A 19027-nucleotide genomic window follows, 5' to 3' on the forward strand; every position below is an offset into this window, starting at 1 on the left:
AAAATTCTTTGTTTTTGTGAGGTCACAAAAATACCTGTTTAGCCTATGGCAGTTTAGATCCGTCCCACTGAGTTATAAGGAGTGTTTTAGTTTAGGCTTTTTTTCAAATGAGACTCAATACAAGGCAATCAGAAGAGGTCATTTACATGTATCAGTCTTACAGGCACAGCAACAAAAACATCTTGTTTAATTCAAAAGTTTAAGTGCACAACTCCAGGTCTGGAGGGCCAGCATTCTGTTAAGTTTGGTGATTTACCTGCTCAAACACAGCTGAATACACTCATATGCTAATTGCCAGGTTTACTGGGTGTGTTTGAGAAGGGAAACTACCAAAGTGTGCTGGACAGGACCATTTGCCCCTCCAGGACTGGAGTTGTGTACCCATATTCTAAAGGATAAATAGAAGTACTGTAAAAAAAAAGTTTAAAGTTTGTTGTGGTACATAAACCCATACAAATGTAATAAGTGGACTGCAGAGGAAAAAAAGAATAATATATGATACATGCCCTTAAGACTGCCAGGAAAGTTTTATAAAACTTTTATAAAAACCTAAAAAAGTTCTGACAAACCAGCGCTGGACCAACAACAGCACTGAGGCCCAAAGCTAAAGGATGGTGTAGTAAAATGAAACAGACTTTATTGAATTTGAATGCTTGTATAAGAGAGGATGGGAGAGAGACACTAGCCCAATGACTCACATGATAAACACAAGTGCATAATGGACATGTACATTATTTGGCGATCGCAACAGTAACAACATTTTCAGAAGCACATACAGTAAACAGAGTCTTTCACAGCAAGTCCAGACTCAAGGTATGAGTGTACACGGTACGGTCTCCTAATTAGGAGAATACAAGAAAGAAAGAAAGAAAGAAAAAGAAAAAACCCAAACGATCCACTGAAACAACAATGTGACATTTGGAATGCAAACTTTGTATAAATATAACATCATTGGTTTTCAACTTTAGTTGGTTCATTAATTGGTTTTTAACATTGGTTGTAAAGAGGAGAAAAAAAGCGCGGTTCATGGATGTTCATTCACAGTCTTCACAGTAGTCTTGGAGTGTGGGCAGAGCTGCAGCGAAATGGAGACGGGGCTTTGGCTACTGTCTGTAGCCATTAAAGCTTCAGCAAAAAAGCAAAAATCAAGCATGCATCTTAGTATCAATACAAAACTACATTAGCAGCACACTGTACTTCCTCAAAAATAAAAACCCAGTACATTTAGCAAAAACAAGTGAAAATAAAGGCAAGAAACAAACGGACAAAAAGATAGGCCAGTCACAGAGAAGGTAAAATGAATATCCATCTATATTACAAACTGCAATGGCTGAACTACGGTGCTGTCCCATACCCTCCGCAGAGAGGCTTTGCGGTTTTTGGTTTTCTGTTTGTTTTATATATGAGGTCACAAATGTTCTTAAACAGTATTCTCATAGCTGGCTCCATCATCTAAAAAGGTTTCCATTCCCTAAAAACAGTAACATTTTTCTCAAATATAAAGAGTTTTTTTCCCCCATCCTTTGTATGCACCAATGGTACTTTATCTTTGGATTTTCCTTTAAAGCAATACTGTGAGGAATTATTGTTTTCATCAGTAACATTATTGTTGTCACCACATATGGCAAGTGCAGAAACATTCAGGAAAATAAAAGACTTTGTTGAAGAGGAGAATAAGAAACTACTTTTGACAAAGTAAAAAAAAACAGGATTTACAGTACAGAGGGTAAAAAAGTCTGAATTAAGTGCACAAATCAAATAAGACTGAAAGACAAAGCAAAGGTTTCTTAAATCTGCAGTAACTAATTCATTTACAGATATGGTCCTTTAACTTGGCTCAGCACAGGAGGGGAGGTTGTATACTAAGAATGTTCAGCTAGGTTAGAGAGGGGTAAAGTTTTAACATTGGCATGGCTGAAAACAACCTCAAGTGTCTTTGACTGGGATGGTACAAAAATTAAATATACAAGTAATTTCTTTTAAATCTACCATACAATTAAGTCATTTGAATTCAACAATCTACGCAACACCAAAATGTCAATACATGTATCTATCATTAGCACAATGTTTTTCTCCATTAAAAAAAATCTATTCTTTTTCTCACAATTAAAGTCTGCATTACTCTTTGTGTCGGGACAAGTACATGTCCAATATAAAAAGAAAAAAACAAAACACTTATGAGATTCAGTGATAAAGCAAACCTTGTTTCCAATCCTAAGAATTCTTTTGGATTTCAAATTTCTTCTATTGGTATGCATCAGAGCTACTTTGTTTTTAACACCAATGTTCAGTAGCAGAACAAAATGAACACATGTTGACCTGAGAGTAGACAACATTAAAATACATTACATTAGTTTAGCAAGCCAATATTATATTATTTCAACATTTAAACGGTGGCAAAACTTACAGTTGTGTGAGTGTGTTTAAAACATAAAGAATAAACAGACTTTTGGTTAGTTAGTTATTAGGAAATAATAAAACCATCTTAGGTTCTACTCCAGTTCTTAGCTGTGCACACTTCAGTTTCCAAACAGTGTTTATCTATTCTCAAGTTTTAAATGACCAGCATATTGACATGGGAAAACATTCTACTGACACTTTTTTGGTTACAAGCATTTGTAATGCAAGTTTTATCCTACAGGATTCAGTCCTTTTAAAGTCTTTCAAACTATCGCTGGGTAATCATCTCATGTACGTTTCTGTATTCCACCAAATGTCTTCTATCACTGAGAGTTTTCTCTCCCAATCCTCTTACTGTTTTTTTTGTTTTGTTTTTACAATACAATGGAGTCTGTTCCAAGGCAGGCAAACGTACAGCTACAGATGCAATAGTCAGTCTTTAGCTCCAGTACACTATGTAGACACTTGTTCTTCTGCTGATCCATCTTTGTTGTAACATCCATTTGAAGAGTCTGTTGGTTTTAAATGACAGCTCATAGCATGGCCAGTTAGGCTTGAGGTAACAGTTGAGTGTATGGGGACTGGCGGTGAAGCAGAAGCTTGAGAGCAAGAGGGTTGTGCCGCCCCAGATAACGCTGTAGAGGTTGATGGAGTTTGGGAACACTGACTGACTGAAGTGCTTTGGGTGCAAGAGGTGACACAAGGACTCTCTGGAACAGACTGCTTGGGCTGGGATACTGGAGGGGATATCTGGTTGCTGGGTGGGTTTGGGTGCGAGGTAGATGAGGGGCTGATGTGAGGTAATAGACGAGAGGCATGCTCTTTGGCATTCAGTTGCTCCACTGCTCTCTGTCTGTGCTGAGGGTCCTCTAGGTGTTGGACGAGCTCTTCGTTCCCAGTGAGAGAGATCTTACATGCAAGGCAGTCATACAGACAAACATCCTTACTTTTCTCTCTGCATGTTCCTTTGGAGACAATACATTGACTGATTAGAAAGCCACCATCCAGCTGCTTAGTGCTGGCAGCAGAGGGGGAAGGGGAGCCTCCTCCATTTGAAGTGCCTTGGTTCTCTTCAGGTTTGGATGAGTCCAGGACAAGTCCTTTGTTATAAGCCATGTCCTGAGCACGAGCTGGAGCAGAGATTTGGCTAACTTTCATTTTCTGTGGTTGCTGCAACAATTGTTTCTGTTGGAGCTGCAGCCGCTGATGCATCAGTGCACCCTGCAAATTGTGCTGATATTGTTGGAGAATGGAACCTGGAGACAGGCCCATTAAAGCTTGAGGCAAGACTGGGCTATATGGGAACATGCCTTCCATACCAAACATGGGCTGCAGAAAGCTTCCAGCAAGAGCTGTGGGAATCTGTGGAGGAAAGATTGGGGGAAACCCTGGAATAAGACAGGGAAGGAGGGGATTTGAGAGTAAAGCAGTCTGATCTGTGGCCCCTCCTGCTTGCAGAGCTTGTAGCTGAGCTGGTTCCAAGGTATACTCCTTATCAGGTTTTGGTGTAGATGTAGCTGGTGTGAAAGGGTCTTGTTTTTTTTTACTGATGGAAGAGTTTGAATGAGCAGCACTGCTAACAGGAGCCCTCTCAAGCTTTTCAGTGGAGTTCATGTTATTCTCAGAGTTGTTCTCTTTGGAAAACTGTAGTTGCATGGCCAACTCTGAAGTCTTTGGGGTTAAGACAGAGTTGGTTATGCTGACAGGGTCTTTGCTAATAGTAGCTGGCATGGAGGAAGAGGATGATAGATCAAATTTGCTGATCTTTCCATTCGAGGGGGCATCGCTGGGATCTATGTGTGATTAAAGAGGAACAAAATATATTTAGAATCATTTCATACAACACCTAAATATATAAATACATATATAAACACAATATGGCTTTAGGTTGTTGTATTGATTATTAATGTTCATTACTAGATAGAAATAAAATGGCTTGACTATTATTCATTTACAGTACCTGATTTTGTTGAAGAGAAGCTTGATGTACTGCCAACCCCTAGTACATCAGCAGTGGACATGTTCAAATACTGAGGGGAACTGTGACCAAGGCCTCCTGAAGTCTCTGCAGACTGTGGCTGAACTACTGTCAGAACTTCACTTTCCTTCTTTAGTTGATCCACTCCTTGATGAATCATCAGGTGACAAATACTTGCAGGATCTACATATTCCCTTTCTCTGTCTATCTGCCCCCCTAGAGCCTCTTTTACTTTAGCAAGGTGTTGCTGGGAAAAGACATGGTCCCGCACAGAGAGACAACCACTGTACTTAACAGAGCACAGAGTGCATTCTGTTTTGGGTCTGTCAGTACATGTGCTTTCTGTGCCAAATTGCTTGGCAAGGCTGAGCTTAGCCTTTTTCTCCTTGGCACGAGCATTCTGGAACCACACCTGTACCACTCTCTTGGCAAGTCCAATGTCATTTCCCAAAGCTTCACACTCCAACATGGTGGGGGTTTTGTAGTCACTGAAGCAGGCTTTGAGCACTTTCACTTGCAGATTGCTTAGCTGAGTGCGGTAGCGTTTTTGACCATGCCTGTCACTGTCTATGCTTTGACTGTTGGATCCTCCAGGACATGGAGAGGCAGGATCTGCTAAGCTTGAGTTTTCACTGTAATCCAAGACCAAATCATTTTCAAAATCTTTAGCACTGAAACTCATTGCAGGGCTAACCAGCCCTGAAGACATTTTGTCTTCGTTTTCTGAAGAGGCCTCTCTCTCAGAGTTATAAGACAACTGGTCAATGCTGTTGGGTTTTCCCTGAGAGTGACTTCCTTCATGAACTGTGGTTCCATTGTGGACTACGTTCATAGAGGCAACTTCATGGTTATTTAGCTTGCCACGTTCCAAAGACTCTTGGGCTGTAATGGATGATGCTTCAAAGTCATCCATTCCCCCACCCTTTAGTGGCTTTGGACTCAGACGCTGCTGATGTGAGGACAGATCTAGGCATTTACTAGTTGGAGACTCTGGACAACTCAGACCATCACTTGGGTTTGGCATCTGTGAAAAATGAAAAGGATCCACTTTGATAAGAGAGCCTTCCTGATCTTGAGTCATAACAGATATCGCCATGCTGTATCCTGCGCTCTTTGCTTCATGCCAGTGGCGTGAGCGTATGTGAGCATCAAGAGCAGTTTGTGCCTTAAAGAGGGCTCGGCAGAAAGGGCAGCGTCGATGGGCCTGAGCTGGACTCAGTGCACGAAACTGGCCTTTTCTCTCACGTGCTCGAGTATTCTGGAACCACACTTGTACCACTCGTTTCTTGAGACCCACCTCTTGAGAAATGTGGTCAAGCATTTGCCTTGTTGGATTGGAATCCAAGAGATATTTCTGGTATAGTATTTCCAGCTGCTCTGGAGTGATGGTTGTCCTCATACGCTTGTCTCGCTGGGAATCATCCCCATTATTCTCCCAGTCATTTTCCACAGAACTATTTCCTGATTTCTGCTCAAGTTTTCTCTTTAAGGAGTTTATGGTTGAGTCAGGAATGGCTGCCACTGAGGGCGAACTGGCTGAGATCTGTGGAAAAGCACCAGAAAGCACCTGCCTGGCCAGCAAAGGACTAGCTGGATCAAAAAGCATAAGAGGGATGTCCATGGGACGGTCCATAAACTGTGGGGTAACAAAATGGTTTTGAGTAACAAGGAAGTGCATCTGCTGATGTTCTTGCCAATGCTCAAAAGAGGGGAAGCTCAACTTGCACTGAATGCAGTGGTAAGGAGTCACCTGTTGTGCTGACTTCAGGTGTTGTTGATGAGAAGGACTTGCCAAAGAGCTGAAATTTTTTTGAGAACTCTGAGATGGAACTGGGCTTGTCTGCACCATAGATGGGTGAGATTGTTTGTTTTGATGAACAGGGGACGGGGAAAAGGTTTTAGCACTTGTTTTTTGCATTTCTTCATTAGAAGGGTCTGGGTGTTGATTTGAATCTTCAAGCTTGGAGTTATCAGGAGATTGTTCAGGGTCACAAGATTCTTCTACTGTCTGTTTGTTATCCTTAGTAAGGGATGTGGATACAGTGACAGGGTGTAACTGCTCGGTGTCTAATTGCTGTTTATCTTTGGACTTTATGACGATGTTGTACTCAGTATAATTTGAGAGGCTGGAGCTGAAGGCTGTTGGAGTGAGTCTTGAGGTTTCAGAAGGACTATGAGGTTTAGGATCTATCAAAAGCTCATTTTGGTCACCCTGCCCCTCATCATCATCTTTATAGCAAACTTTCTTTTGATGATTGATCAGGTCAAAAATGCGTTGAAATGCCATACTGCATTTCTTACACTCATAGCTATTGTTAGAGGTACGAATATAGCGGTCGTTAGAAAACTCACGATGTTCACTGTCTTTTCCTCCCTCTCCCTGGTTCTCATAGTTCTTCCTAGCTTTCTGACGGGCATTCTGAAACCACACCACAATGACACGGGTAGGAAGATTCAAGAGGTCTGAGAGTTGTTCAAATTCATCATCTTTAGGGTAAGCATTTGCATCAAAGAAATCTTGCAGGACCCTCAGCTGGTAGTCAGTAAACCTGGTCCTTGAGGATCTCCTTCCACCAGAATGCTCATATCTTGGAAGCTCAGGAGAGGATGGCCTGGAATCCACTCTGACATCTTCCAGTGTTGTGATGGGTGGATTGCTGAAATTGTACGGAGAATCTTTGTTGCGCTGGCGTTCTTTAAACAGTGTATTTCTAAACCAGTGCTTTATAACTTTGTGTGGTAGCCCAGATTTGTTGGCCATCTCTTGGATTTGATCTTCATTTGGGGAGTTATTAATGTCAAAATACTGTCGCAGAATTCTTAGTTGCTCATCTGTGATCCTGGTTCGAGGTCTTTTATTCTGCTGCTGCTGCATCATGGCAGGAGTTAACTGATGCTGATAGAGTTGGGCTAAGTCGGGTGTGAGCCCAGTCTCGACAGATGACAGATGTACAGGTAGCTGAGGGGGCAGAGCCTGCAGTGGCATGGGGTGCATCATGAGTGGGGGGAAAAGTGGCAAGTCAAGAGGTAAGGGAATTGGAGCTAATGGAACTTGAGGAGTTGAGACAGTAGAGGGAGTAACAGTGGGTGTTGAAACAGGAATACATGATGATGATTTCTGGTGAGTTGTTTCTGTTGAAAGGGGAGGGGGTGGAGGTGAAGCAGGGGTTGGTGGAGAAGGAGAAGACACAGGGGTCACAGGTCTAAAAGGAAAAAGTTTGTCATATTGTTCTCTGTAGTCTTTGGCAAATTTCTGCAATGACTGTATTGGAAAGATGGATTGATGAATATGCTCTTTGTGGCTCTTTAGTATCAATGCATTTGAAAAAAGCTTCCCACAGGATTCACACTGTAATTTACCAAAGAACTCTGAATTATGCACCTCTTTGGTGTTTAACATAGTCTCTCCATTTGGTACAACCTCAGCCTGACTTCTTTGACACTGTTGCTTATTTTCATTAAACTGCACGACTAACTCAAATCCTATGTTCTCCAGCAAGGCTTTTGAAACATTTCCAGGAGCATCATGAGCTACTCGTGGTGGAATTAACTCAGTGAAAATTTCTTCACTACCTAAAACCTCATCCTCAAGATCTTCTTGTGCTTTGAAAGGGTCAGTACCATCATAGGTGATTGAACCATGTTCCTCCCTTGTTGCATTATTATTGCTTTGTCCATCCATGCCTTCTGTGCCTTCATTACTCTCAGGATCTAAGGTCACCAGCTGCCCGTTAGCTTGCTGAGGAACAGGAACATTCTCCTCAGGAACCACAGAGAGCAACTGTTGAAGAGTATGAGCTACATCTCCATCAGATGGCTTTTTACAAGATGATCTAATGCCATCCTGTTGGGGTGACTCAGAGCAATCTTCTAATAATAGAGGTTTTGCCGTGCTAAGGTTTAACCCTGAGCTTTTTAGGTTTAGCTCAGGATTAATCTGGAATTCCCCTCCAGGGATGAGAAAGGGAAGAAGCAGCTGCTGTTGCTGTTGCAGTGGAAGGAGAGAATCTGTTGTGATGGGGAGGTGGTGAAGAAGTGCTGGGTTGAACAAATGGGACTGAAGCAGAGCTGCTTTCTTTTGGAGTTCCTGCTGGATCTGAGCCTGGGCCTGCACTAACTGCTGTTGTTGCTGTTGTAGTAATTTATGCTGTTGCTTTGTTGTTGAAGTTATCATGTCTACTAAGTGTTTCTGCTTACTCTCCTCAGATGTTGAAGAATGACTGGCATTTTGGCTTGATACCACATTGTGCACCTGTTGGTGGTTCAAGTGAGGTTGACTGAGAGCTGAGGAAGTGCAACTTGCATTGCTCATGGCAGTTATGGACTTAAGAGCTACTGTATTGCCTGTTAAGGAAACTACCTTACCAGGCACAGGGTTAACGGACGTTGAGTTTGCTCCTGATGTATCAAGTTTGGCCGCACGAGCTTTGGTTTGGTGCAGGACAGAACGCATATGTATCTCTAAGGTGGAACTCTGACTGTAAGCTACATTGCAAATGCTACACTTGAAGGGTTTGTGGTCAGTGCTGCAGCTGACAGATTCTGGCAATCCAGCTGAAGAATCCTGCACAGAACGCTTAACTTTGTGCAAGTGTGAAACAGAGTTGTAGTGTACCAAGAGGATGTTCTTTTGTGTGAAAGATTCCTTGCAGACTGTGCATTTAAAAGGTCTTGATGGATCCAGGAATTTCTCTGTTGAAAGGTTTGGGCCTTTTCTTTGAGGAATTGCAGAATGTTTAGTATTCAGTTCTACCTCTTCTCGAACTAAACCCAAATCACTGTTGGCAGGGCTTTCTTTTTCCTCCGTGTCACTTTGTTCATCTTCCTTTACCTTCTCCTCCTCAGGTGATCCCTGCTCTTCACCCAGACTTTGACCTTCACTGCCTAGAAGGTCTGCAGTCATTAGCAAACTGCCACAGAGTTGCTGCAGTTGGGCCTCACTTAGTTCCAGATGACTGGTCTCCAAATGCTTCTGCAGAGCCTGCAGTGTACGAAAGCTGCGATGGCAAAGGCAGCACATGGTGGCAGCCCTGATTGCATGGTACTGTGAATGCAGCTGCAGCTTTTCAGCTGTTTTAAATGCAAGACTGCACTGACTACAACGGTACTTATACACATGGCGATCGGAAACTGGATTTTGAGGCCTCTGGCTGTGGAAGTTGTTGAAGTGTGTCTGGAGGGCACTGGATGATGTAAAGATTTTGTTACAGCCTTTCTGCCAGCAAGAGAAAGCAGCATTGTTTTCCTTGGTGGATTCTGCATCTTCTAAGGGCTGCTTTTGAATTTTTGACATCTCTGGTGGACATGTGGCCATTCTATCCTGTTCACCATCAACTTGTTCTAACAAACAAACAAACACATACAAACAAGCAATTTAGGTGTATGCCAAAAACAACAACCATATTTTTAAACATGTAATACGTATATAGCAGGGAAAGTGCACTGAAAGCACACAGAAGCAGAATCTGATTACATGGGTACAGTGTTACTCTTTAGCTGTACTTAACTATTCTAAACCTAGAGACATAACTGGCATTATGTAATACAGTATATTTTGCAGAGCAATCATTTTAAATTAGGACATGGTTTTCTTTTCGTAAACCAGTAAATAAGTACTTTTCCAGAAAATTATTTCCCTCTGTCAATTTGTTATAAAGATAATATCAGCATACAGGAATGATGTATTGAGAAATAAACTGTATAAAGAACTGGATACACAAAAAAAAATGACCAAGTATCTATTGAAACATTAGGAATGTGCTAGGCCTCACCAAAGATTATATTTTGCTAAAAAAGTATGCAAAAACTTTCAGTGTTCAGAGACAAAATCTTGTGGACACTTGAGATAAAAAACCTACAGCAAAGTGATGGAAAAAAAGCAAAAAGTGGATTAAAAAGGTAACTACTCATGACCCAAAACATATCACTAGATCTGTGAAACATGGTGAAGACTTGTGCCTTTTCAAGGTTGACATTGTGCTTTTCAACCTCAATAGTTGCCTTTTAATTTCAAATTCAATCTGCTGGACTGCAGAGTTAAAACAACAAACATGACACTGTCCAATTATTTTACTGTTAGAAGTAATACTTGTCTTGTATCAGCCTTGCTCCCCTAGTGCCAACAATGATGAGGCACTACTCAAACAACAAATGGACATTACCAGTGCTGGTATTTTCTTGTTGTGAGATTAAATTTCATTCTAACAGTAAGAAAGGTTGGATGAGATCAGAGTCTTTAGAAGTGTCACAATAAAATATTTATTTGCAATTTAAATTCAGTATAAAATACCACATGTGAGCATTACAGAGCTTTACCCCATGGCTTATGTTTTCCCTGATGGTAACATAATTACTATATACTTAGCAACTGGGCTAGCTTCTAATATTACATATATATTAATATAAAACATTAACATTAGTTAGTATATTACTTTCATATTAATAATTTACAATCATTTATAATGATAAGAGTGCTAACATTCAGTGGTTTCATTTCTGTGTTTGTTTGGTTGGAAAACAAAATATTACCAAACTGGCACACTGATGCCCTTCTTCTGAATAGTACTGTCGAGTGGACAGTAGGTCTCATGTACCAGAGTTTTCTTGTTACACAGGCATGTACCACAACATTCTTTACCAGACCATAGATCTACATTATAATCCTTTTGTGTGAAAGTATATATATGTAATGTATACATACATATGTAGCAAGAATGGAAAGACTGGAAACAAACAAACAAAAAAAAAAACAAAATGAAAAATGTGCACAATATCAGCACTTGTTTAAATTATTGCAGTGTTTGAAAATATCAATTATCAGCCCACAGCTAGTGCATTGTTTCTTTTTAACAGCTGGAGTTCAGACTGGGGTGATACCTACCGTCAATACTTTTTGTTTCATTACAGCTGGAATCTGCCTTTGTCTGCTGGGTACTAGAGTCTTGAACTGGTAAGAACATCTTCTCTGGCAACACATCTGAGGCAATCACCTGGCCATGAATGAGGGGAAAAAAACATTGTTGACGTGGGTCAATTAAACCACAAATTCTAAGACAATCATTTCACAATTGTGTATGATTTATAAATGGGAATAATGCCATTCTGTAGTGAACGAACCAGAAAGAAGAAAGAAAGACAGTCCTTTATTAACACTGTACTGAGCAAGTATGGACTCTTTATTGAGGCTGCAAAACAAAGCAATGGCGCAGTGGTCATGGAAGCAATGCTTAAGAGAGTTCATGGGTTAAGAGCGATGGGAATTGCAAGTCTATAACAATGTCAGCCAGCCTTGGATCAAAAAGTCACATTATTTACCCTTCCCTCTTTCTCTGTCCTTTCAATTTTAAAATGAGCAAATCAGCGTATCTGTGAGGCAGCAAGGCATTCAGACACGCAGAAGTAACGAATCACACAACAAAACAAAATGGCTGCCATTTCCATCACAAAGCACATCATTTCAGGAAGGTGCTTCATTAGAGGACATGAGGCAAGCACAGAGACCTTCTCAAGGTCACATTTAATTTAGAGCACATAATTGGCAAGCACAGTTCATAACGAAACCACCTAGCACCAGATCAGGACTAATGAAGCTCAATTATTTTCATTACCCTATCTCAGACACAGTGAGGTGGAGGGGAAATAGGGAGAAGTGATACAGGGTGGGGAGGGGGTCGAAAGATGAATATACTAAGCAGAAAAAGGAACACATGCAAATGAAATACAATAAAGCACTATTACAAATCCAACAGTTGCATAAGCCAAAGTACATGAAAAAACATGTGCTTAGATTGGAAAATCACACTACGTTATCAAGTTTATCTTAAATCTGTTCCAGTAAAGGAATGCCGTTATACATGAGAATAACTGCTAAATTGCAGTCTACTTAAAATAAGATTAAATGCACACATAATCTCAATACTTTTTCCTAAAACTAAAATGCAATATTAGTAAACTGATTCCATTATGTGCTCATGATGCACACCCTACATACAATTACCATACATTGCTACAGCATTTAAGCAGTTTTTATTTAAAACTGTTGGCTGCTGATTAAAATGATTAAGGCAGAATTTGCGCATCACACAATGTCAAGCTGCATAGACAGATTCAGCTGGGAACACACATTAAAGATTAATTAGACTATGTGAGATAAGAAAATTAAGCATGTACATCACCACATAACTTATCGTATTAATTTCTTGCATTGTCATGCGATTGCATGCATAATTGTACTTCATTAAAGAAAACATTAAAGTGAGTAACATGATCCACATGATGCATTGTTCGTTCTGAAAAATTAAATCTCTCCTTAGACTTTTTCAAGACATAAATACACCTTTTATTGTGAATGCATTACCCAGAATTAGGAAAGTTAAGATGGGACTCTGGAGTATTGTCATGACACATGTTTCATGAAACTCTATCAAGAGAAAGATTTGCTGTAGCTGTGCATTTATGTAACTGGCTATCAAAATGCAGTCCAACAGCTGCTTACACAAACCACCTGCGCCAAAGTCAGCTGAAGCAGAGAGAGTTTAACCAGTTGCACAGCAAGAGACCATCTACTGCTAATACAGTATATTCAAATCTAGTGCTGATTCTGTGGCAGGCCACACTTTCTGTGGGAGACACTTAAGGCTCAGTCATTGACTCTCACCGTGTTTATGAGTTTCTGTGTGCAGTCTGCGGTGACGCTGTGCAGGTGTGTGAGGTGAGTGCGTAGCAGAGCAACGCTGCGCAGGGTGTCTTGGCACAGCGGGCAGCGGAGAGTGGGCTGCACAGCATGCTGGATCATTACGTGACTCCTCAGACGGGCGATATCAGCATGACAGAATCGACAGAATGGGCACTGCCGCATCTAGGGGTGAGTGAGGGCGAGAGAGGGCAGGAGACATAAAGAGAACCCAGTAAACCCTTTAATTCATTACATTTTTAAAGTCTTAAATCTCATAAAGTCATACATGGAACAGCCTTAATGAAATTTCAGGGGGTCATTAGCCCCACAATCTGACCTGCTCTGAGGATATACCCTCCTCTGCACGTGGCCGTTTTGGTGGTAGAGAGCCATCAGCGTCTCCAGATGCTGGGGAAGGGTGCTTGGGGCTGGCACAAGGCTCGCTCTGTCTCTTCTCCCCATGAATGAATGCGTCTAAGAACCATGTAACACATTTTTGAGAAGATGAATAGATCATATTCTACACTTAAAAGCACTTCATAAACAAATAAAAAAAAGTCTTCTATACTGTCAGAGATCCAAGTCGACAATAAATAAGCAAGAAAAGCTGCTTAGATGTGTTTCTGACCTGTTTTCTCCCCCTCTCTGTCTGTCTTTTTGGTCTGCTCTTCCTGGTCAGCAGTACCCTCAGTGGGTGACTCCATCTCATTCACATCTCCTAAGGAAGGGGGCGGGGGAACCAGGGGAGGAAAAGAGAATGTTGACAGTTTAACAGTTTAACCTGTCAACGGCACATACATTTGTAATACAATTTCAGCTGTTTGTTCTTTCATGTATTGTGAAACCCTTTTTAAGGATATAATGTCACTTTGAGAAAGAGTCTCTCTGACTCCCTTTGTCTTTGTGTACTGAGAGTGTGAAATCACATTCTAACCTATAGGGGTCACTCTGCACTATCAGGGGCAGACTTCACTGATTCAAGCACACATGCAATGCTACAACAGCAAATTAAGTAGACAAGCTACTGTTTTTCATTGCATATCCCCCATCCTAAAAGGGAGACAGGCAAGACAAAAAAAATGGAGAAATGGAGCGAAAGAAAAGCTGAAGCTCAGCCGTGTCAGCAGTGCTTCATCTGACCGATGGAGGTTTGAAAGTCACAGGAGGAAGATAATACTGCAGAGGTCAGGAGGGTCGGTCACTCAGAGTCCATTTCACTGCACAAATTGGAGGAACAGTTGAGGCTTTGAAAATAGTATAACAGGCTTAGCAGCCTTAAAAAAAGGTCTTTAAAAGGACTGGTCCATTTTACACTGTCAGTATATTTTCTGCTTTCCTTTGCCTTCTACAGAAAAATCACCAAAGAATTATTAACACATTATATAAAGACAGAATGCTACACTAATGACTGCAAAAGAACAACTACGTGCATCACTATACTATCATAGTTCATCACAATCACTGTAATGACTGCAATTTTTGAGGTCTTGCAAATAAATAATGAATGACAGAGGAGTGAGCACTCAGAGAGCAGCCAGAGGAACATGAACCCAGACCTCCACAAAAGAGGGCAGGGATATTCTGTTGTTCTTTTTCAGTGTCTAAAAGCCTTGCCCAGGCTGTGAAAGGACAAGACACAGTGCCTTAGGACACACAGACACTCACTACACCACCTACTCCCCACAGCACCCCCACCCCCCCTCCCTTCTCCTCGCTTTCTGGCTTTCTGCTTCCTTGGCAGAGCGATTGTTCGCGTATATGGGGGGAAGGGAGGAGTAGAGAAGAGCTGATTTGGGTAGGTGTTTGAGGATTAGAGACGGGGAAGCCAGAGGAGACAAAAAGCCATAAGGGTTGTCATAACAGGCCAATCAAAGCACAGCTGAGGTATCTGCTAGTGGTTCTCAGAGAGGGTGATTATGACAAAGAAAAAGAAAGAAGGAGGGAGAGGCCAGCTGAACACCAATTATCCTGACAGACATGCTATTGATTTCCTATCAGACCTACACAGCCATAAACACAGAACACATAACCTGAAACTGTCAAATCCGCTCTGCTTATGAACGCCCCACTGCACCCACCACATACTCTCTCTCACACGCACACAAAACACAAGTGCACCCTCGCCACAAAGTCCGGCCAGAAATGTGACGTGTAGTTTGGATAATTGGCTTACTTAAGCATTCCACTTGGAGGAAATAAGGCAAACATTTTAAAAAAGTAAGCAAATAGCAAGGAAATTTAAAAAGCATCTGTGTTGACACATCTATATTTGATATTCATGATATTTGAATCATCAGCAGATATGTGCCTAAAAATAATAATAATCAGTACTGAAGAGTAATTTAGATTTGATAGATTTTTTCATTATTATTTGATGATGGTTATTGTGCTAAGAAAAATACAATGTTTTGGCAACACTGCAGTACTGCGCTAAAAAGTCTGCATATTATTCATTTTACTTCACTTGCAAAATTATATAACCCAAAATCCTAACTCCAAACTAGTTCAATTGTTGATTGAGATTATATTATATATATACATACACACTGTAAGAACGGCTGTTCAATCACAGAATCTGCGAAGTCTTTGTTTTACACAAATACTGTGAAAAAATAAATGACAAACAATGCACCTCACAAAAAAATAAACATTGTTTATAGCTACAAAATAAACCAATGTAAAAGAAATGGGATGAGTGATAGACTTTCCATAATCAAAGCTGTGCGGTTCTTTTGCCTCGTTTCCATCTCGCACGAAGAAAGAGCAGATGAATCCACATCAGGGCAGTGAGGTCAACTCAGCCAATAATGAAGTGATAAAATGCACTCGCACGCGCTAACAGACTCCATACACACTCTCAGCACACACCTCATCAGCACTTCCTGCTCGGCTCGGAGATCAGTATACAAATGCTTGGTGGCATTGATCTGTTATTGATTATAAATTAGGGAATGCCCTGGTGTTCTTACAGAGATCAATATGGAGCCATTGAGACACAGTGATCCACTCCAGCACTGTTTATTCAGCCTCCTCTTCACTAAAAGACTCGGTACAACCAGTCATTTAGCACCTCTCACAGCTTTCAGCTGGAGTCGTACGCTCAAAAAGCCAACAGTGTCTCAGATGAACCTGAGTGAAGGATAAACCCCAAGCAACTTTTTTTATTTCCCTAACGTGTTGGACATTTGTTTTCTTTACAGTCACTGAATGTCCCTTTGATGAAAGTACAACTACAATTCATTAAAAATATCTAGCAGCAAAAATTGTTTTATGAAAATTACGAATTAGTATTACATGTAGGTCTTGAAATGAAAGGTAAAGCATTTTTACGTCATTCCTATACAATCTCAAATAATATAATGTAAAGGACAATGGGAATAACAAAGCAATAACCAAGAACAAAGTATTTTTATCTACTACAAAAAGTTCAAGTAAACAATATTAAGATTAAACCATACAGTATATCCAACCTCAGTAATACATACTTTTCAAAGATAGAAACAAATCAGGAAAACCTACAAATCAAACATAAAAGCCTGAACATGTACTTGGTAAGGAATTTGGACATGAAGCAAATTCTATTGCTCTGGCTCTCTTCTTTCCTTTAGAGATTAATTGGGTAGCATTAATTAACTCATTGCTCGTTAGTGGGTGAGGCCTTTATCGGCTGCATTGATTGGCCACCACCCCTAGCAAGGCCTCCTTCTGGGCAGTGAGGATGTAACAAGCCTGATTATTGGCAGATAAATTAACACAATCAATTCCTGCCATTCTCTACAAAAATCTCTCACTCTCATTCGCATTCTCTCTCTCTGACCGAGTTCAAGGATTGAGCTATTGTTTAAGTCATTAGTTGAGCTGATTTGGGGTTTGAACCAAATGCTAATTGACTCCACCACCAGCTTCTCTCAATTACCCTAGAGTAAATAACCGCCCTCTCTCTTGTTCTCTTTTCTTTCAGATTTGCTGTTTTTCTGCTCGTCTTTCAACCCCTCCCCCTTCGCCGTTCTGCCATCTTTTACAGCTGCACACTCCAGCAGCAAGCACAACGTGGGAGATTTACCAAGAGAGATCTTCTTTTCCGATTAAAAAAATATATAAATATATATTTAATAACGTGTCTTTCTAAACATGCAGCGATTACACATTATTTCTTAAAAATGCATGTAAATGCTTTGAATAAAGTTGTCAGTATAGTTCATTACAGTATAGCATGTATTTACGTTATGTATTTAAGTTAAAAACAAAACAGCATAAACTTACTGTGCAAAACTTGTACAAAATTCCTAGTATATACAGCAAATTACAAAACGAGATCTGAACACAGCAGGAGTTTGCCACTATGCACACAAAGTTTGAACAAGTGCTTAAATTTGCAGTAAACAAGACAAAAATCTAACCTTGATAAACTATTTATTCAGAGGGATCTGAAAAAAAAACCCTACTCAAAATCCACCTGAAACAACGCAAACCAGCATGGGTAGATATAAATCGGCCAATCATCATTTGTAGCATTCAATCTTCTTACTGAAAGCTGTGAGCTCTTGTTTCATTTTATTTACTTATTCAGTGATTCTGTAAAGAGTTTCAAATCTCTGCTGTTAAATATGGATACATGATCTACAAGAAAACAAATCAGAAATCGCTGAAAGGCCGTGCATTTCTCGCTCTTACCGTTTTCTTGAGCAGGACACTTTCTGATCTTAAAGATGGCACCAAGCTCCTCCTCTTCATCCTGGAAGCCTTTCTGGATTTGCTGCAGTCTTAGCAATCCTTCCCCCCTCTGGTGACTCAACGAATTGGAGTGCTGCACAAGACTGAGGCTGTTTTGGGTGGAGTAATCACACAGTACACAGTGCAGCCAGCCACCATCAGACACGCTTCCTTCAAACTGCTGTAGGTACTAAAGAGGGATGAAATGAGAGAAAGAAATTGGTCATATCTTCTCAAATGCTGTCTCTTGTACACTACCAAAGCATAATTACATTATCTGAGTATCTGCATATAAATCAGTGATACAGTAGGGCTCTTACATAGATGGAATAAAAAATGCAAACAACATAAACCATGCTACATCATTCAGGCTTACTTTCCTTTAAGAAGCAACACAAGAAACAAAGATATAACACAAAAAAATATTGATTTACTATGACTGTGCATATGCAAACAAAACAACCAAAAAAACACCAAATGGGTCAAAATGTGATTGACATGCTTCTCAAGCTACCTTTGTCGTTTTAAACAACCTATAGAATACCACATTCTTGTCATGGAGACAGGGAAAATACTCGGTGTCATAACAAAACCTTGTATCTCCCAAATGGAGAAATTACATACATTATTACATTAACACACAATTATTACATTATTACAATTAATACACACAACGTACCATCAGATCAGATCCCTTTTCTCCTTCCTACCATGTATTACACAGTTCATCTTCCTAGCACCTGGTGCACGCTCTAACAAACTGCCTTCCATTACACAGGGATACACCGATACAAGAACTGTGGGGCGAAGCTGATATCTGATATTTTTCCCATATGTATTTGCCAACACCAGTGCATAAACATTTATACAATGTTATATAAATGTTATATAAACAATAGTCACATATGACAAGAACATGGTTGCTGGATGCCAAAGAGCCTATAAATCACAATAAAATACAAGTCTGTGCTCAAGGTTTAGCCACTTGCCACGATCCAGCATGATTTATATATATATATATATATATATATATATATATATATATATATATATATATATATATATATATATATATATATATATATATATATGTATATATACATGTATATGTGCGTGTTAGCTGCATGATTTCTTTTTAACAGCATTTTTTTTAAATCGCAGAGCAAAGGCGAGGCTTTTCATTTCATAAATTTAATAAACAATCTTTTCTCACTTTTCAGCTGTCAGGGGATCTTCATCAAATACCTACAGAACATTCTAAA

General features: G+C 40.2%; 1 protein-coding gene across 1 annotated transcript in view; it reads right to left on the minus strand.

Moving 5' to 3' along the window:
* Nucleotides 1-610: 610 nt before the first annotated feature.
* Nucleotides 611-19027, minus strand: part of si:ch73-386h18.1 (zinc finger homeobox protein 3) — a 31392-nt gene continuing 12975 nt past the window's right edge. Inside the window, exons 3-9 of the mRNA XM_017713093.2 lie at nt 17727-17955; nt 13681-13770; nt 13390-13526; nt 13035-13235; nt 11259-11367; nt 4361-9718; nt 611-4193 (exon numbers count right to left, since the gene is read on the minus strand). Of these exons, the coding sequence (XP_017568582.2) occupies nt 2854-4193; nt 4361-9718; nt 11259-11367; nt 13035-13235; nt 13390-13526; nt 13681-13770; nt 17727-17955 (7464 nt within the window). The 3' untranslated portion in view covers nt 611-2853. The remainder of the gene's footprint in view (nt 4194-4360; nt 9719-11258; nt 11368-13034; nt 13236-13389; nt 13527-13680; nt 13771-17726; nt 17956-19027) is intronic.

The sequence above is a fragment of the Pygocentrus nattereri genome, chromosome 7, assembly GCF_015220715.1.
Source record: "Pygocentrus nattereri isolate fPygNat1 chromosome 7, fPygNat1.pri, whole genome shotgun sequence".
NCBI classification, from domain to species: Eukaryota; Metazoa; Chordata; class Actinopteri; order Characiformes; family Serrasalmidae; genus Pygocentrus; species Pygocentrus nattereri.